General features: G+C 43.4%; 1 protein-coding gene across 2 annotated transcripts in view; it reads left to right on the top strand.

Moving 5' to 3' along the window:
• EMCN (endomucin) overlaps positions 1-13,579 on the top strand; it is a 42,721-nt gene extending 29,142 nt beyond the window's left edge. For both annotated transcript variants that reach the window (XM_035113351.2, XM_035113352.2), the window contains exons 8-13: positions 2,662-2,712; positions 3,599-3,694; positions 5,260-5,284; positions 8,209-8,270; positions 11,617-11,693; positions 12,873-13,579. In XM_035113351.2, coding sequence (XP_034969242.2) covers positions 2,662-2,712; positions 3,599-3,694; positions 5,260-5,284; positions 8,209-8,270; positions 11,617-11,693; positions 12,873-12,878 — 317 coding nt within the window. In that variant the 3' untranslated portion in view covers positions 12,879-13,579. The remainder of the gene's footprint in view (positions 1-2,661; positions 2,713-3,598; positions 3,695-5,259; positions 5,285-8,208; positions 8,271-11,616; positions 11,694-12,872) is intronic.
• Positions 13,580-15,062: the final 1,483 nt, after the last annotated feature.

Genomic DNA, 15,062 nt, shown 5'->3' with positions numbered 1-15,062 from the left:
AACAAGTTAAATAAGTCTGCCAGTCACTGTCAATTTCTTGGGCTTTCTATAGCGACGGCTGATGCGGCGCAAATTGCTCGTTAAAGGGTAACTGAAAACCATGATACTGTTGACCAGATATGCCTAACAGCACAAGGATATAAACAGCAGCTTGAGATTCCTTGTCCATCTAGATAAGCACAGTAGTGCTTATTCTGACTGATGGCAACAGTCCGGTGGCTACAGGAGATCCTTTAGGGAACCTTTGGACTTCCAGATGTTGCTCAACTACAACCAACCTCAGCCCCAGCAAGCATGGCCAATGACGGGGGATGATGGGAGTTGTAATTCAGCAACATCTGGAGGGCCAAATGTCCCCTTCACCTGCTCTATGTGACCTCGGGAGATACCAGCAAGGGCTTTATAGCAAGGGTGGGGAGAGTTTTTGCAGCCCAAGGATTGGACTCCCCCTTAGAATCATAGAATCATAGAGTTGGAAGAGACCACAAGGGCCATCCAGTCCGACCCCCTGCCAAGCAGGAAACAAGGGAACATGGCAGTGGCCAAGACAACAGTCTATGTGGCCAATGTGAGCATTTTAGCTTTTTCCAAGCCTTGTTGCTGCAGGATGGTTACCCATTCCCTCTGCTGCTTTTTCCAGGAAGACCCCCCTTTCCTCTGAAGCTGTGAGTACCCTGAAAATGCCTCCATCACACTGCAGTTAGGCATGGGAAAAGCCTTCCATTGGTTACAACAGAAGGTTGTTTTCAAGCCTTGTTGCATCAGGGAGGGGCAGATGAGACTCTGTTGGCTGTGGGGGGAAGGGTGGCAGCAGGAGCTGTGTAAGCCCTGAAGGTTAGTGATTCCATACCCTTGGTTTACAGGCCTTTGCAGACAAAGTTTATGTTCTGCTACCATGCTATAGGGCATTCAATTCTCTGCCTTATGGCAAACTTGCTTTTCACAAATGGGGGGGGGGAGGAAACCCTGGGAATAAATATAATGATCCCGATTCACAACAGAATTTATAGTATAATAATAATAATAATAATAATAATAATAATAATAATAATAATAATATATTATTTATACCCCGCCCATCTGGCTGGGTTTCCCCAGCCACTCTGGGCGGCTTACAACAGAAAAATGAAATAAAACAATTAAACATTAAAAGCCTCCCTAAACAGGGCTGCCTTCAGATGTCTTCTAAAAATCTGGTAGCTGTTTTTCTCTTTGACATCTGATGGGAGGGCGTTCCACAGGACAGGCGCCACCACCGAGAAGGCCCTCTGCCTGGTTCCCTGCAACTTGGCTTCTCGCAACGAGGGAACCGCCAGAAGGCCCTCAGTACTGGACCTCAGTGTCCAGGCAGAACGATGGGGGTGGAGACGCTCCTTCAGGTATACTGGACCGAGGCCATAGTAAGGTTGCAATCCTTTGATATGCCCTATTTTTGGTAAATACTGACAAAAATATAGGATTTAAAGCATCTCAAAAACTTGAGGAGGCTTTTTATTTTTAAAAAAAATCCCCTGGGATTCAGATAATAAGGTTAGTGTGGGCTGAGAAATGCTATCACTCAAGAAAGAAAGTAAAACAGATGCATTTTTAAGACAATAACATCACCTAGAATGTAGGTTTCTTAAGTGTATATGAAAATTCAAGAAAACATAATAATGGATGCCAGATTATTTTTCAAATAAATAGTATCACATTGTAGACAGGCAGAAAACTGCTGACCAGCATAAGATTATGGTTAATTCAATAAGGTTGAACCTGGATCAGCAAAAAATGTAATCTAGTTTTAATGAGACCAGCAATGTCAAAAAAAGGGCTATAACAAAATCCCTGAAAAGCATTAAATAAACCATATGCTATTGTTGGGTGTGGGGGGGTGTGTATGGGGGAAGAGATCTGTGAAGCTGAGGTACTTGGATTTAATTCAGTCTAAATCTCTTGAAAGCAAATTATACTTAGTTGGCTTAAATTCTAAGCAATCAAAATGGAATCAGGGGAGTGAAACTGGGTTATATCCAAGTGGACTGGGCTAATATTTGAGTTATGGATCGTTCCTAGCTGGGGATGGAAAAGAAGTTTGATTCAGTTCATATTTAAAGCCATATCTACCTGATTTGCTCTTTTTAAAACAACACATGAACTGAAGCACAGTCATCCTCCAAATTTTGCAAGGAAGTTCATTGCTCAAGCAGTATATGTACTGTATACTTTTATATGCAGACCCATATATTAGTGAAAATAACATGCAAAAATGGGAAAACAGATTTGCAAAAATGTGTACATTAGGAGGCAAAAACAGGGCTTTTTCCCCCAGCCAGAACTCACTGGAACGCAGTTCCGGCACATCTCAAGTGGACAAGTTTGTCATTGGTATGAGCTTCTGTGTGCATGCATCTGAAGAAGTGTGCATGCACACAAAAGCTCATACCAATTACAAACTTAGTTGGTCTCTCAGGTACTACTGGAAGGAATTTTTTAATTTAGTATCATAATAATTGCTCTTCAGTCTACTGATGACTTGGAACAGGACAGCAGTGGGATGTGGGGAGATAAGAAAGCTGCCGTTGTGTTCAACTGCTAGCTGAATTTTTTTTTAAAAAAAAAAAAAAGCAGAAACCATGCAAGTGAATGTTTTACTTTAATCACTGTTTTTCTTTCTCGTAGGCAACACTGTAAATGCACACTCTGAAAAACAGGACCACCCCTCTTATACCAGTAAGTACACGAGCGTGGTGGTTTTACGGCAGCTGCCAAAATAAATTTGTCAGCAACTTAACGTCAGTCCTTGGTGGACAGTGAACCTAATTACGGAAAGCTGTCTACCTGCCTGCATAAGAGCTATCTGCAAGAGAGGCAAGATCTAATGAGAGCAGAACTGACATTGCCTTTCACCCTTTGAGCCCTGAAATTATTCTTGAGGATGCAGGTGAAAGCCGCAATATCATGCAAAGTGATAACCCTGGATCAGGTCATTCTTACAGAGAGCATGAACAGGAGGGATATGTCTACCCAATAACATCACAAAAAAAACATAAATCATAAAGAATAATTAACAAATCATCACTAAAACAATGTGTGGCATTTGCCTCCTATCAAAGGCAGCAGTTCAGTCCTGGACAAAGAAACCCGCACACACACAAACACAACGTAACAACATAACATAGCATAACAACATAACATAATATGCACACACAATGCAAATTGGAATTTTACTGCAGTCGCTGCTAACACTTTTTTGTAATCTCATCCTTAATTCCCCCTAGGAAAAGTGTTATACACCTTTAGGCCTGTCAAGCAAGAGTATATATGGACGCAGGCCGCGCAGCAAGGATACTGCTGTTTACTGCAGAGGCCTTTGGAAGGATTGAACTTGGGAGGAAGTCAGGTTATAGTCTTTCATAATGGCTGTAAGCCTGCCACCTAGTGATTGCACTGGAAAATAGGAAAGCTGGGAAATTAAGTAAGAATTTCCACTGCAGGCACTGTGTAGATTAGAAAGTGGTCAGTGCGGAACTTGTTTTGCGGGGGGGGGGGGTCTTTTAAAAACGAATCTAAGATGTTGACACGTTTGAATTAAAACAGTTTTCTCCATTGCTTGCAGCCATTATTTTGCCGGTCATCATTGCCTTGATAGTAATATCACTTTCCGTATTCCTTCTGGTGATTTTGTACAGAATGTGCTTGAAGACAACTCCAGGTATCTATTCAACTTTTAACCCACCCCCACCCCCCACCCCCCCCAAAAGAAATTAACAAAATATTTAAAATGGATTTGAATTAGATCCCCCGTTGTAATTTCAGCTGGAGCATATTTGTTAGAATGTTTTTGAACTGACTGGGATTTGTGCGATGCCTTGCTTTATTTGCAATCGTGATGTTCAATATGTTGCATTGAGTTGTTGCTTATCCAGCCTAAGCATCATCAACCAGCCTCCTTGCCACAAGAGGGAGCTGTCAGCAGGCTTTTGGACACCCCACAGTTTGCAGAAGAACAGGAAACCAGTCCAATGAAGACTGAGTATGCTCAGTCTTTGCGGAGTAATGACTGTTTGCAGAGGGTAGCTGTACTGCAGAGAGTAGCTAGAATCCCAAACATCGGCTCTATTCACTGCAAAATTAAGTTGCAAGGGGGAAGGGGGCATAGCATAAGGGATTTTCCCTTATGCTGAATAGGCTTCCTCGCGAGAAAAGGGAAAACTTGGCAGCTATGGAAGGGGGGGATTCAATTCAGTTCACATTTAAAAGCGTATCTGCCTAATTCACACTTTCTGAAACAATATGCAAACCAAAACACAGCCAGCCTTCAAAATTTACACTTCTCAGAATTTTGCAATGCAGTTCTCCTGCCAAGTAATGTGTACAACAATACATATGTTAGGGTAAAGCGTGTGACAACATGCATAGATTAGTGAAAATAACATACAAAAATGCACTATACAGTGGAACCTCGGTTTATGAACACCTCGGTTTATGAATTTTCAGTTTATGAACACCGCGGGCCCATCTGGAACGGATTAATTCATTTTCCATTACTTTCAATGGGAAAGTTCGCTTCAGTTTATGAACGCTTCAGTTTATGAACAGACTTCCGGAACCAATTGTGTTCATAAACTGAGGTACCACTGTATTAGAGAAATTATATTAGGGGAAATAAACTTTGCATCAAATATGTATATTAGGCAAAAGTACATACCAAAAAATAAGGGTGTGACTACTTTTATTCTGAATTTTGATTTGTTTTAATCCACTCTGGGGCTTGCTGCTGAAGGCAGGTAATAATTCAAGAAGAAGAAGAAGAAGAAGAAGAAGAAGAAGAAGAAGAAGAAGAAGAAGAAGAAGAAGAAGAAGAAGAAGAAGAAGAAATTTTCACAAAAATGTTTATATGTTTTCATGAGGGCTTTTACAAATCACAATTGTAAACTAATATGGAAAGGTAGAGAACTGAAGATTTGAAACCTGAGGGATTGTGAAAAACTGTAATTCCCATATTTGCCCATCCCTACTAAGAAAAGAGGCGGTCGTTAGGCTCCCATTCTTATTGCTCTAGAAATCGCTTACAACTATATAACCCTGGCAAGTAAATCATTCCTTATTGCCGAATTCAATGAATGCTCACATTGCACGATTATTCTGATATGCAAGAAGGAGAAAATCCTGGCATGTGAAAGAGTTGTAGGTGATGGAGAAGACTAGGTAGGAATCTTACTCCCTGACAATTAGCACTGGGATATCTGTATCATGTGAATTTCCTTCTGCTTTCAGAGAGACAAGAAAACGGAACTGAACAGTAAGTTGTTTTCCTTTCCTCCCATCCTATGCTAATATAAAAGTGCCTTATGGAAGCAGTCCCTTGTAGGCAGTGAGGGCCAGGATTGTACCCTCCAGATAATAATAATAATAATAATAATAATAATAATAATAATAATTTATTTATTTATACCCCGCCCATCTGGCTGGGCTTCCCCTGCCACTCTGGGTGGCTTCCAGCAAACATTGAAATACATCAAATACACAGATTAAAAACTTCCCTAAACAGGGCTGCCTTTAGGTATTTTCTAAAAGTCAGGTAGACGTTGTTCATCTCTCTGACCTCTGATGGGAGGGTGTTCCACAGGGCGGGTGCCACTACCAAGAAGGTCCTCTGCCTGGTTCCTTGTAGATTTGCTTCTCGCAGTAAGGGAACCCTCGGCACTGGACCTCAGTGTCTGGGCAGAAGGATGGGGGTGGAGACGCTCCTTCAGGTATACTGGACTGAGGCCATTTAGGGCTTTAAAGGTCAGCACCAACACTTTGAATTGTGCTTGGAAACGTACTGCTGTAGGGGTCCCCACACCCGTCAGTCCCAGCCAGTATGATGAGAGTTGTAGCCTCACGTTGGCTACCTCTGCTATAATGGTCCAGGTTTTAAAAATAACCAGGCCATTCTGCCACTAGAAGCAGTTCAGCTATCTTGCAATTCCTGTCCCTGCAACCCAGCCGCACATGTTCTTCAGATTCAGAAGAACCCCACTGTGGCACTGGCTTTCTGACAGTTTCTTTTGAGATACAAATTTGGTCTTATCAAGAAGATCTTGACATCTCTACAGTACATGGTCAGGGTCATTCCCATAAATGAGAGAGAGATGAGAGATTTGCAGAAGTCCGTTCACAAAAATAGACACTCTGACGTGGTCCTTCTTGATCTGTGTGCATTGCCTCTTCATATTTGTCACTGTGTGAGAAAGAAACACACCTGATTCTTCCAGCTCTATCAGCATGTCTCCTATACTCAGTAGCTATTGGCCTCAGTAATAACCAGTGTGGGCTTGTTTGGGAGATAAAACTTCAGAATGAGGGCAGCTGAGAAGATTGATTTCTATCACTCCCATGGCAACACAGAGCAAGGCAACATCTTCCTTCCATAACTGCTTCATGGAATCATGGAGTTGAAAGAGATCTTGATTTGTTGTTGTTGTTTAGTTGTTTAGTCATGTCTGACTCTTCGTGTCCCCGTGGACCAGAGCACACCAGGCACTCCTGTCTTCCACTTCCTCCTGCAGTTTGGTCAAACTCATGTTTGTAGCTTCGAGAACACTGTCCAACCATCTCATCCTGTCGTCCCCTTCTCCTTGCACCCTCAATCTTTCCCAACATCAGGGTCTTTTCCAGGGAGTCTTCTCTTCTCATGAGGTGGCCAAAGTATTGGAGCCTCAGCTCCAGGATCTGTCCTTCCAGTGAGCACTCAGGGCTGATTTCCTTCACAGTGGATAGGTTTGGTCTTCTTGCAGTCCATGGGACTCTCAAGAGTCTCCTCCAGAACCATAATTCAAAAGCATCCATTCTTTGGTGATCAGCCTTCTTTATGGTCCAGCTCTCACTTCCAACAACAGATAGTGCCAGCTAATTCTCACACTGACCCCTGTTGATCTGTCCTCCCTACTGAGTTCTAGAAGGCTAAGGAGGAGGAAGTTGACAGCCCGGACCTCCCCACCACCTCACACTTCCCACCCTCCCTTACTCCCTGCTGCCAGGAGGTCATGTGAGCGCCACTCTCACAGTCTGCAACAGCAGCCTCAGGACCACTCCTTGGAATGGGAGTAAGAAAGAGGGCAGGCAGAAGGGCATATTGAAGTTATTGGGACAGTGTCCCATTTGCCCCAACAGACATGCCTTTGCTGTTCATTCTGCCAGGAATCCCTTCCTCGCGTTAATACAAAATCCCCTTTCTTATAATTGGAATGGCTCTCGTGTTGTTAATGTGTTTGACAAACAGAGTCCCAGGTAGCTTACTATCATCAATACGCACCTAAATTCTGTAACAGCAGTGGCTGTTCCCAGTTCTCAAATGGCCCATACCGTGTCCATCCTTGTTTATATTCTTTTTTTAAAAAAATCAATTATGTGCAGGAAGAAGTTACCTTTTCCTTTATTAAGTCCTTTATTTGCTGATTCGGGTGGACTTCCTGGAGAGGTTTGCCATATTCCTCTGCTGCTGACCCAAATACCAAACTATACTCTCTGACAACAATAAAATTCTTGACATCTTTTTCCAGCTCACTGTTACCTCTGGAAGAACTTCAGTGCAGTAGCAGTCCCAAAGGACATTTCTTTCAAACAGTATTTTCCACATAGTATTATGAATTTAGTCTGTCTGGCTATTCTTTCAGACAGAGTTGATTTTTCCAAAACTCCACTTTCCCTATCTGGTTCAGAGAATGCAGTTGCTGCTTACAGTAACGTAGAGAGTATTCACCTTGAAAATGCATTGATTCAGAACCTGTTTCCTTCACAAGGGGTGCTTCCAGACTCTTGCTATTTGAAGGCAGGATTCAACCATAGATTGGCAGAATAAGGTTGCACAATTAAAGTTGATTCTGTGCTCTTGAGCAACAAATCTATCCCTCCCCCTCCAAAATGGATTTTTTTTTCTGATAAGGAAAAATACACTGAAAAGTGTGGTGTAACTATTGTTCGATGCAACATCCAGCTCTCTCCCAGAAGGTGCAGGCGTCCTCGGTGGCCAGGAGTTTCTTTTACCAGTTTAAGTTGGTAAGACAGTCCTGGCCATTCCTGCATTGGAATAACTTGACCACAGCCATCCACTGACTTATTTATTTAAATACATTATTTATGTGCTGCTTGGATTGGCTAAATTCAATCCTCTTCTAGAAATGTACTCTTTTTCCCCTCATGATTTAAATGTCTCCAAACATCTTCAACATCTCCCAACAGAGCCCCATCGGATAAAGAGAATGTGAAACTTATTTCTGTGAAGGCAACTTCTCCAGAAAATGGTAAGTCATGATTGCTCATCGCTGCCTGTATTGGGAACTAGCAAGAAGGGTGGGTTTCTTTAAAATTGGTTAAGTTTAAAGGAAACATTTTTTTTTCTTTTACCATTCCTATTAGACTTCATAGTTGGCCTGGGCATGAAAAGAGTGTACCCCTGTGACTTGGCGCAGAGACCCATGTGACACAAGTTTGCATTAAATTTGCATATTCTAAATTATGTGTTTGGTGCCTCCACTGGGTGAATAGAGTCTCACCCAGTAAGTTTCTCAAAAGCTACAGAATGGGGCAAGAGGTTTAGAGCCCATCTCAAAAACCCTGAAGCTCAGCCCCTCTAACAATGCCCACAGCACATCCTCAACATGCCCAGTACACCTCTAAGGCTCCCCATTACAGGGGAAGAGCAGTCATACGGGGCGGGGGGCGCCGGAGGGATCCATCGCACAACTGCGCCAGGGCGCCAGGCATGCTTAAGACGGCCCTGCTCCTGATTCAGCGTCTGCCTCTGATTCTAGATTTCTTTCTGCCACAGACTTTCCCAGCTCACTAAGGCCTGTTGTCTCCTCAGCTTTCAACACCTGCTCCGAGTCTTCTCACCTCTTTGTTGTCCCACCAGCACTCCCCCAGGCTCTGAGCCTTCTTCCCTGGGGGGCAGGGCCGTCTTGAGCAGATCGCGTGCCCTGGTGCTGAGGGGCGGAGATTGCTCCGCCGCCCGTCCCGCCCTCGCAGGGCGCAATTGGTTTCTGCGCGGCGCCCAGCTTGCCAGCCCCCCATCGTGGTGCACTGTGCCACCGGGGGTCTATGTAGAGCCGGCCCTGCTGGGGGGTTCCCCAGCTGGTTCCTCCTACCATTCCTCTGTGTCCAACCAGTCCAAGACAGTATACCTGTGGTTCCCAGGGACTCACTCATCCCTGCACTGACCAGACCCACACCTGAGCTTCAGCAAGATGGTTTCTTCAGACCAGTCCCTAAAATTGATTATCCCACTGAAAAATCCCTAATAAAGCCTCCCCAAAATTCTAGGGCTCAGTGGAATTCAGTTTTTAAAAAACTACTATAGAGTTATCAAAGTATTCCTCTTAGCCTTGGTGATGTCTAACTTCCAGCACCAGGAGAATCACACTGACAGATTCTTTATTTTTTATAGGAAATTGGGAATGAGCTTCTAATGCCTCTGGGAGCTTCTGAATCTTCCACCTTGGCTTTGAGTCCTCTTTTTGCAGAGCAAAATCTTGATAAACTCGTTACTGAACAATGTTGTATGCATACTATATTTGGAAGAGAACTGAGTCATAACCACTTGAGAAACATTATTTTTCCCCGCTTCCCTCTCACACTCCAGCTAATTTGATTCATATTTAATACACTTTGCAGCTGAATTTTCAGAAGTTTAATACCTTTTCAGCTCACACACATTTCCATAAGTATAAAATCCACTCTTGCCTTTCAGGTCCTGTGGAAGGTTCAGGGGTTGTTGTTTTTAGGGAAAGGGCTTGAAAGTAAAGGTTCTTCTCCCTCTAAATCTTCCTTGGATGTTCCTTTTTCATATGTGTAATCACATTCACCTTTATCTGTGTCTTCTGAAGGAGTGAGGCTAATTTCTTGAGAACTGTACACAACCCAGGTCAAAGCAGTTCAATAATAGCAGGACATGCACAGAAAGATGGGCAACCACCCAAAAGGTACAGCTCAGTTCTGTGTCGAAGTGTAGATATAACACATAACCACGGTTTAAGAAAACTTAACCATGGTTATGAGTAATCTCTGCTCTGTTTCGCATAGTTGCTGCTTGACTCGGGATGCGAATGGAATTCGATTCAGTTCTCATGCAAAGGTGATCTTTACATCCACCTTTTCCAAAGCAAAGCATGAACCAAAACACAACCATGCTTTTAAATTCGCACTTCTCTGAGTCTGGCAGTGCTATTCTCCCACCAAGTAATATACTAGGGTAAATAAGCACAACAACATGCATGTATTTGTGAAAATAGAACACACAAATGTGTTATTGCTTTGCAAAATATATTAGGCAAAATTGCATATTAGGAGAAATTAGCGTTAAAATGGTGAATTTTCGTGACGACTTAAAAAAAAACAGTAACTGACATAGAAATGTGGAGAACTGAACATCAGATTAGAAGTATTAGAAATGAAGAGAAAAATTACAGATTCAGCCATCCCTGTTCTTAGCATAAGATAACATAGGCTGTTGGCCCCGTCAGTCATCTTTGAGTGGTGGCACATCTAGTACCTGTTTTATATTCAAGACAGTGAAATTAACTCTGCACCGTCCCCTGAACCAAAGCACAACCCATCCTCTCTCTTTTTTCCTTGATCTGGGGGATGGGGAGAACTCTTGCGGGTCTGCGTTAAGAGCCCTGCCAGAAAGCTCCATAAAACCTTATTAATACACCAGATATGTTACCAATATCTGTTGGGGGCCTGAATTCCTTAACTGTGATTCAAGAGACAGCACAATGCCTTTGTAAGCATAATAAGCACCCCACTGGATCAGGCCAAAGGCCTATCTAGGCCAGCATTCTGTTTTCACTATGGCCAACCAGATGGGTCTACAAGCAGAATGTTAGCACAATAACACTTTCCTGCTCGTGATCTGATGGTGCTAAGCAGATTTGGTTTTCACCTAATATAGTTTAGTAAGATTTCATATTATGCTTTACATCTCCGATATATATCTACTCCCCATTAACATTTATTTTCCTTCTGGGCCAGGAATGTCCAGTTTCTTGATTCTTTCCTCATATGCCTTGCCTTTAGGCAATGGCATGTCATTACCTTTGGAGCCCTTCAAACCAATGTGAGTACTCCCATTGGTTACAAGATTTCAGGCAAGGTACATGCATTTGACTGTGTGCTTAGATATTTGGTCTAAACTGATGCCATGAAGGTTGGGCTTAAGTTACTTCCAGAAGACACTTATCGTGGTGGTGGAATATATGTGTGTAGAGCTACATCTGGGGAACCCAAGGTGGTGAGACGTCCAGATGCAGTGGACTACAACTCCCATCAGCCCCAGCTAGCATCACAAACTATAAAGGATGATGGGAGTTGTAGTCCAAAACATACCTGTGAGCTATGGTGGAATATACCTATACTTGGGGAAAGATTAAACTTTGTCCCTTTTTTAGAACTACAAATGAGTAGCTGAACTCATTTCTAATTATGCATCTATATGCAATGCAGATATACTAGATTAATATGTGGGCCACATTTCTCTGGATAGCTCTCATTTCTGTGGCTCTCCTCCACTGACTGCGGCTAATACAGCAAACTCTGGTGTGATTACGCCTTTTTTGCCCAATTAATTGACATGCACTTCCTATTTCTTAGGCGATCAGGCTTCTCAAGGGAAGAATAGAACTCGGCAGCAGAATGATTTGTCTTCTTCACGCCTTGGCAACAAACAGGTATGTTCAAGACCTTCCATTTGCTAAACATGGCTTTGATATTTCTTATTTTCAGTGCTAATCAAATGTTTTTCACTGGGAAGGGCAGAGATCCCTTTATTAGATAAATCTTCAAAGGGTTTGGAGCAAATTCTGAACTAAAATGGCAAAGTGGATATGGTGCTGTTTGGAGCTTTGGAGCAATGGGGTTTACAAGCCCTGGAGAGAGAAAATGGAAGGTTGTTTGTGGAAGTTTTAGGTAGAAGCTGGGCAGAATTGAACTTGGGCCTCATAAGACACTGCGTAAAGGTAACATGGCACCTCCCAGCTGTATCATGAAGCAGAATACTTCATCAGCTGAGACCATCAAACAATGAGTTCCTTCACTCCCACTGGCAATGGCATGGGTGTGAATCACAGGTGGAGGAATTCAAAGTGTGATGACCCACCCAACTTATGCAATGAATTTTTTTTTTGCAGTACTGTACAACTAGGAGATAGAAAACTTGCCACCAGAATACAGTTTGTCATGGTGTAGGTCAAGGGTGTCCAACTGGTCGACCACGATCGACAGTTCGATCCCCGGATGATCACGGTCGATCTTGGTCGATCACAGGATCCCTATCAATTGGTGGAAGAGAACAACAATGGATTGAAAGTCCTGCCCCCTGCGCTCTGTTCCTCCGTTGCGTCAAATGGGCAGTCTTCAATCGTCTGTTGCCGACGAGTTTGCATACAGAAGTAGTCGTTACTGCTGCTGCGTTGTGGTTTAACTTTGGCTCCCCCCCCCTAAAAAAAAAGGTCAACAACTTTGGCCTCTCCCCCCCTCCATGGGTAGATCACTTCCAGTATTTTTAAACTGGGAGTAGATCGCAGTCTCTTGGGAGTTGGACGTGCCTGGTGTAGGTAATGTCTCAACTGGTTCTTAGGTTGTGGTTAGGAAGGACTTGGCTTCGACATTCACTTCTCCTAGATGTTAAGATAAGATAGAGTGGTGGGAATTTACATCTCTCCAAAGTACTGCCCATGTCTGCAAATGAACCAACTCCATCTAAGAATTTGAGCTTTATAACTGCAACTTGATAAAACAGGGCTCGTTTTGTTTTAGCACCCTAAAAGCAGCCTAGCTGACTTTCCTTTTATGGACCCAGAATAATCTTTCTGGAATAAATAAACCTGTGTAACATTGCCGTGTTTCAGGTGTGAAGACATCCTGTTCCATGAATTCCTCCTGGAAGAAGCTACTCCAGAGCAGACATTCCAATGGAACAGTGTGGATTCATGGCGTCTCCACATTGACAGACAGAATGTGCACACTTACTTCATAATAGTTTTATTTACACATTGCCACTTTCCCCCCTTATATGCCTGCTGTTTTTATATTTTTATAGTTGCTCTGTTAACTGGTGTATAGTACATATTTATTGATTTCCCCATGTGTAAAAGCACTGAAATGTTCACATGTTATAATACTAATGTCAAATCGATATTTGACTGTTGGTGAGAAATTCTGTATATATAAAACATATTCTGCCTGTAAAGGGGGGGGGGGAGTTAATATATTTTCTTGTACTTCGTTTTTTAAAAAATAGTCATACCACAAACACTGGACCACATGGAGGGTTTTGTGTAGGCAGAACTGCACACTGGTGTCCTACCTTTCCATTCATAAAAGGAAGGAGCTTGTGGAATGGAGCTTTCCAACCACTCCCCCATGTCCCCAAAATGCTCTGCTCCCAGTGGTTGGGGGACTCTTGAGAAAGATGTGTGATCTGGGGCAGAGTACATAGCTGCCAAGTATCCCGTTTTCCCCGGGAAACCCCCGTTTTTACGTACCGTTTCCCGGCGGTCCCCCATATCTCTCTGTCTCCCGTTTTTCTCCCTAAAATTCTCCTGCCATTGGCCATTTCCCCCCCCCCTGCTTTGCCCATCTATGGGCACCCAAAATGGCCACCGCCAGCGTCGAAAGTCGCGTCTACTCATGTCCGGACATGCGCAGACGGGACTTCCGGTGTTGGCGGCGGCCATTTTTGGTGCCCATAGATGGGCAAAGCGACATCGAAAATTGTGTCTTTACTAGAACTGTTCTTCAAGCACATATCTAATTCTTCAGATAATGATCTGCTTCACATATCACATAAACCGGAGTTTAAAAACAAGCCATGGTTTATTGTGAACTAGCAACATGCCGGGTGCACGCTACTCAAAAGTTTCCACAGCACTCCTCTCCCACTGCTGCTATGCTGTGGATGAAACAGGCCAAATTCTGCCTTATCATGTCATCCATACCTGTACTCATGGTTAGTTTCCCCTCAAACAAACCATGAGTGGTAACCAAGGTTCATTCATGGCTTACCACTCATAGTTTGTTTGGAGCTCGAGTTTTGATAACACGACAAGCCAGACTATGGCTTGGTTTATCGTGGCAGCAGCAGGAGTAGGGAAGAACTTCCACAGGGAAAGAGCATGCTGCCCTGTCACATGAAACCATTGTTTACAGTATTTTAAACTGGCACAATACAGGATGTGGCCATCAATATGTTGCTGGACCACAACTCCCATCATCCTTCACTGTTGGCCATGGTGGCTGCAGTGGCTGAGGTTGATGGCAGTTGGAGCCCAACAACAACTTGAGGGTTACAGATACCTCAGTCCAAGTATTACATGATTTGTCAGCTGGGCCAATATCACAAACGGTTCCAGTTCCTTCGATAAAGCTTTTCAAAGCTCGAGATCATTAAAACCTATCTGTCCCTAGTGGCTGATGAGAGATTGACACCAGCCTTGCTATTTGATCGACTGGAAATGCCACAGGACAGTCTTTGGATCTCAGCGATGCTGTGCTTCGTTTTCCAAGGGCAAAGGTGGGAACATGACCTTTTGAACTAATAGACCAAGGCACGCTGGATTCTAAAGCTGTCGTCTGCTGTGTCTGGTCCACCCAGAGGAGGTGCACAGTTCCTGGTGTTACCACACTTGTCATTCTTTAAAATTACAAAATTTCTGCAAGCCTGAGGGTAATACATTAGTTTTATTTACTTATATAGGGCAGGAACAAAAAAAGGTGTACAGAGATCCATGTGAGCAACTGAATGAAATAAATCACACGTGCAAATTCTGCGAGAAAGCCATGAGATGGGATAGAAATGCATTAAAAATAGAGTATTGGAGAAAGTGGTGAGTGGTGGTGAGGATGCTCCTTAGCTTGGGTTCCACTTGGAGCTTTCATAAATTCTTACCTTCCAAGTCCCGGACTGCAGAATCCGGGACCGGCAGCTGTGTGACACCGGAAGTTGCATCGACATAACATCCGGTGTCGCTTTGCCCTTCTATGGGCACCAAAAATGGCCGCCGGCGGCTTCGAAAGTCGCTTGTACGCATGTCAGAAAG

Source organism: Zootoca vivipara, chromosome 9 (genome assembly GCF_963506605.1).
Source record: "Zootoca vivipara chromosome 9, rZooViv1.1, whole genome shotgun sequence".
In the NCBI taxonomy this organism is placed as follows: Eukaryota; Metazoa; Chordata; class Lepidosauria; order Squamata; family Lacertidae; genus Zootoca; species Zootoca vivipara.
Note: the sequence above shows the minus strand (reverse complement) of the source record. Positions and strands in the feature narration are given on the sequence as shown.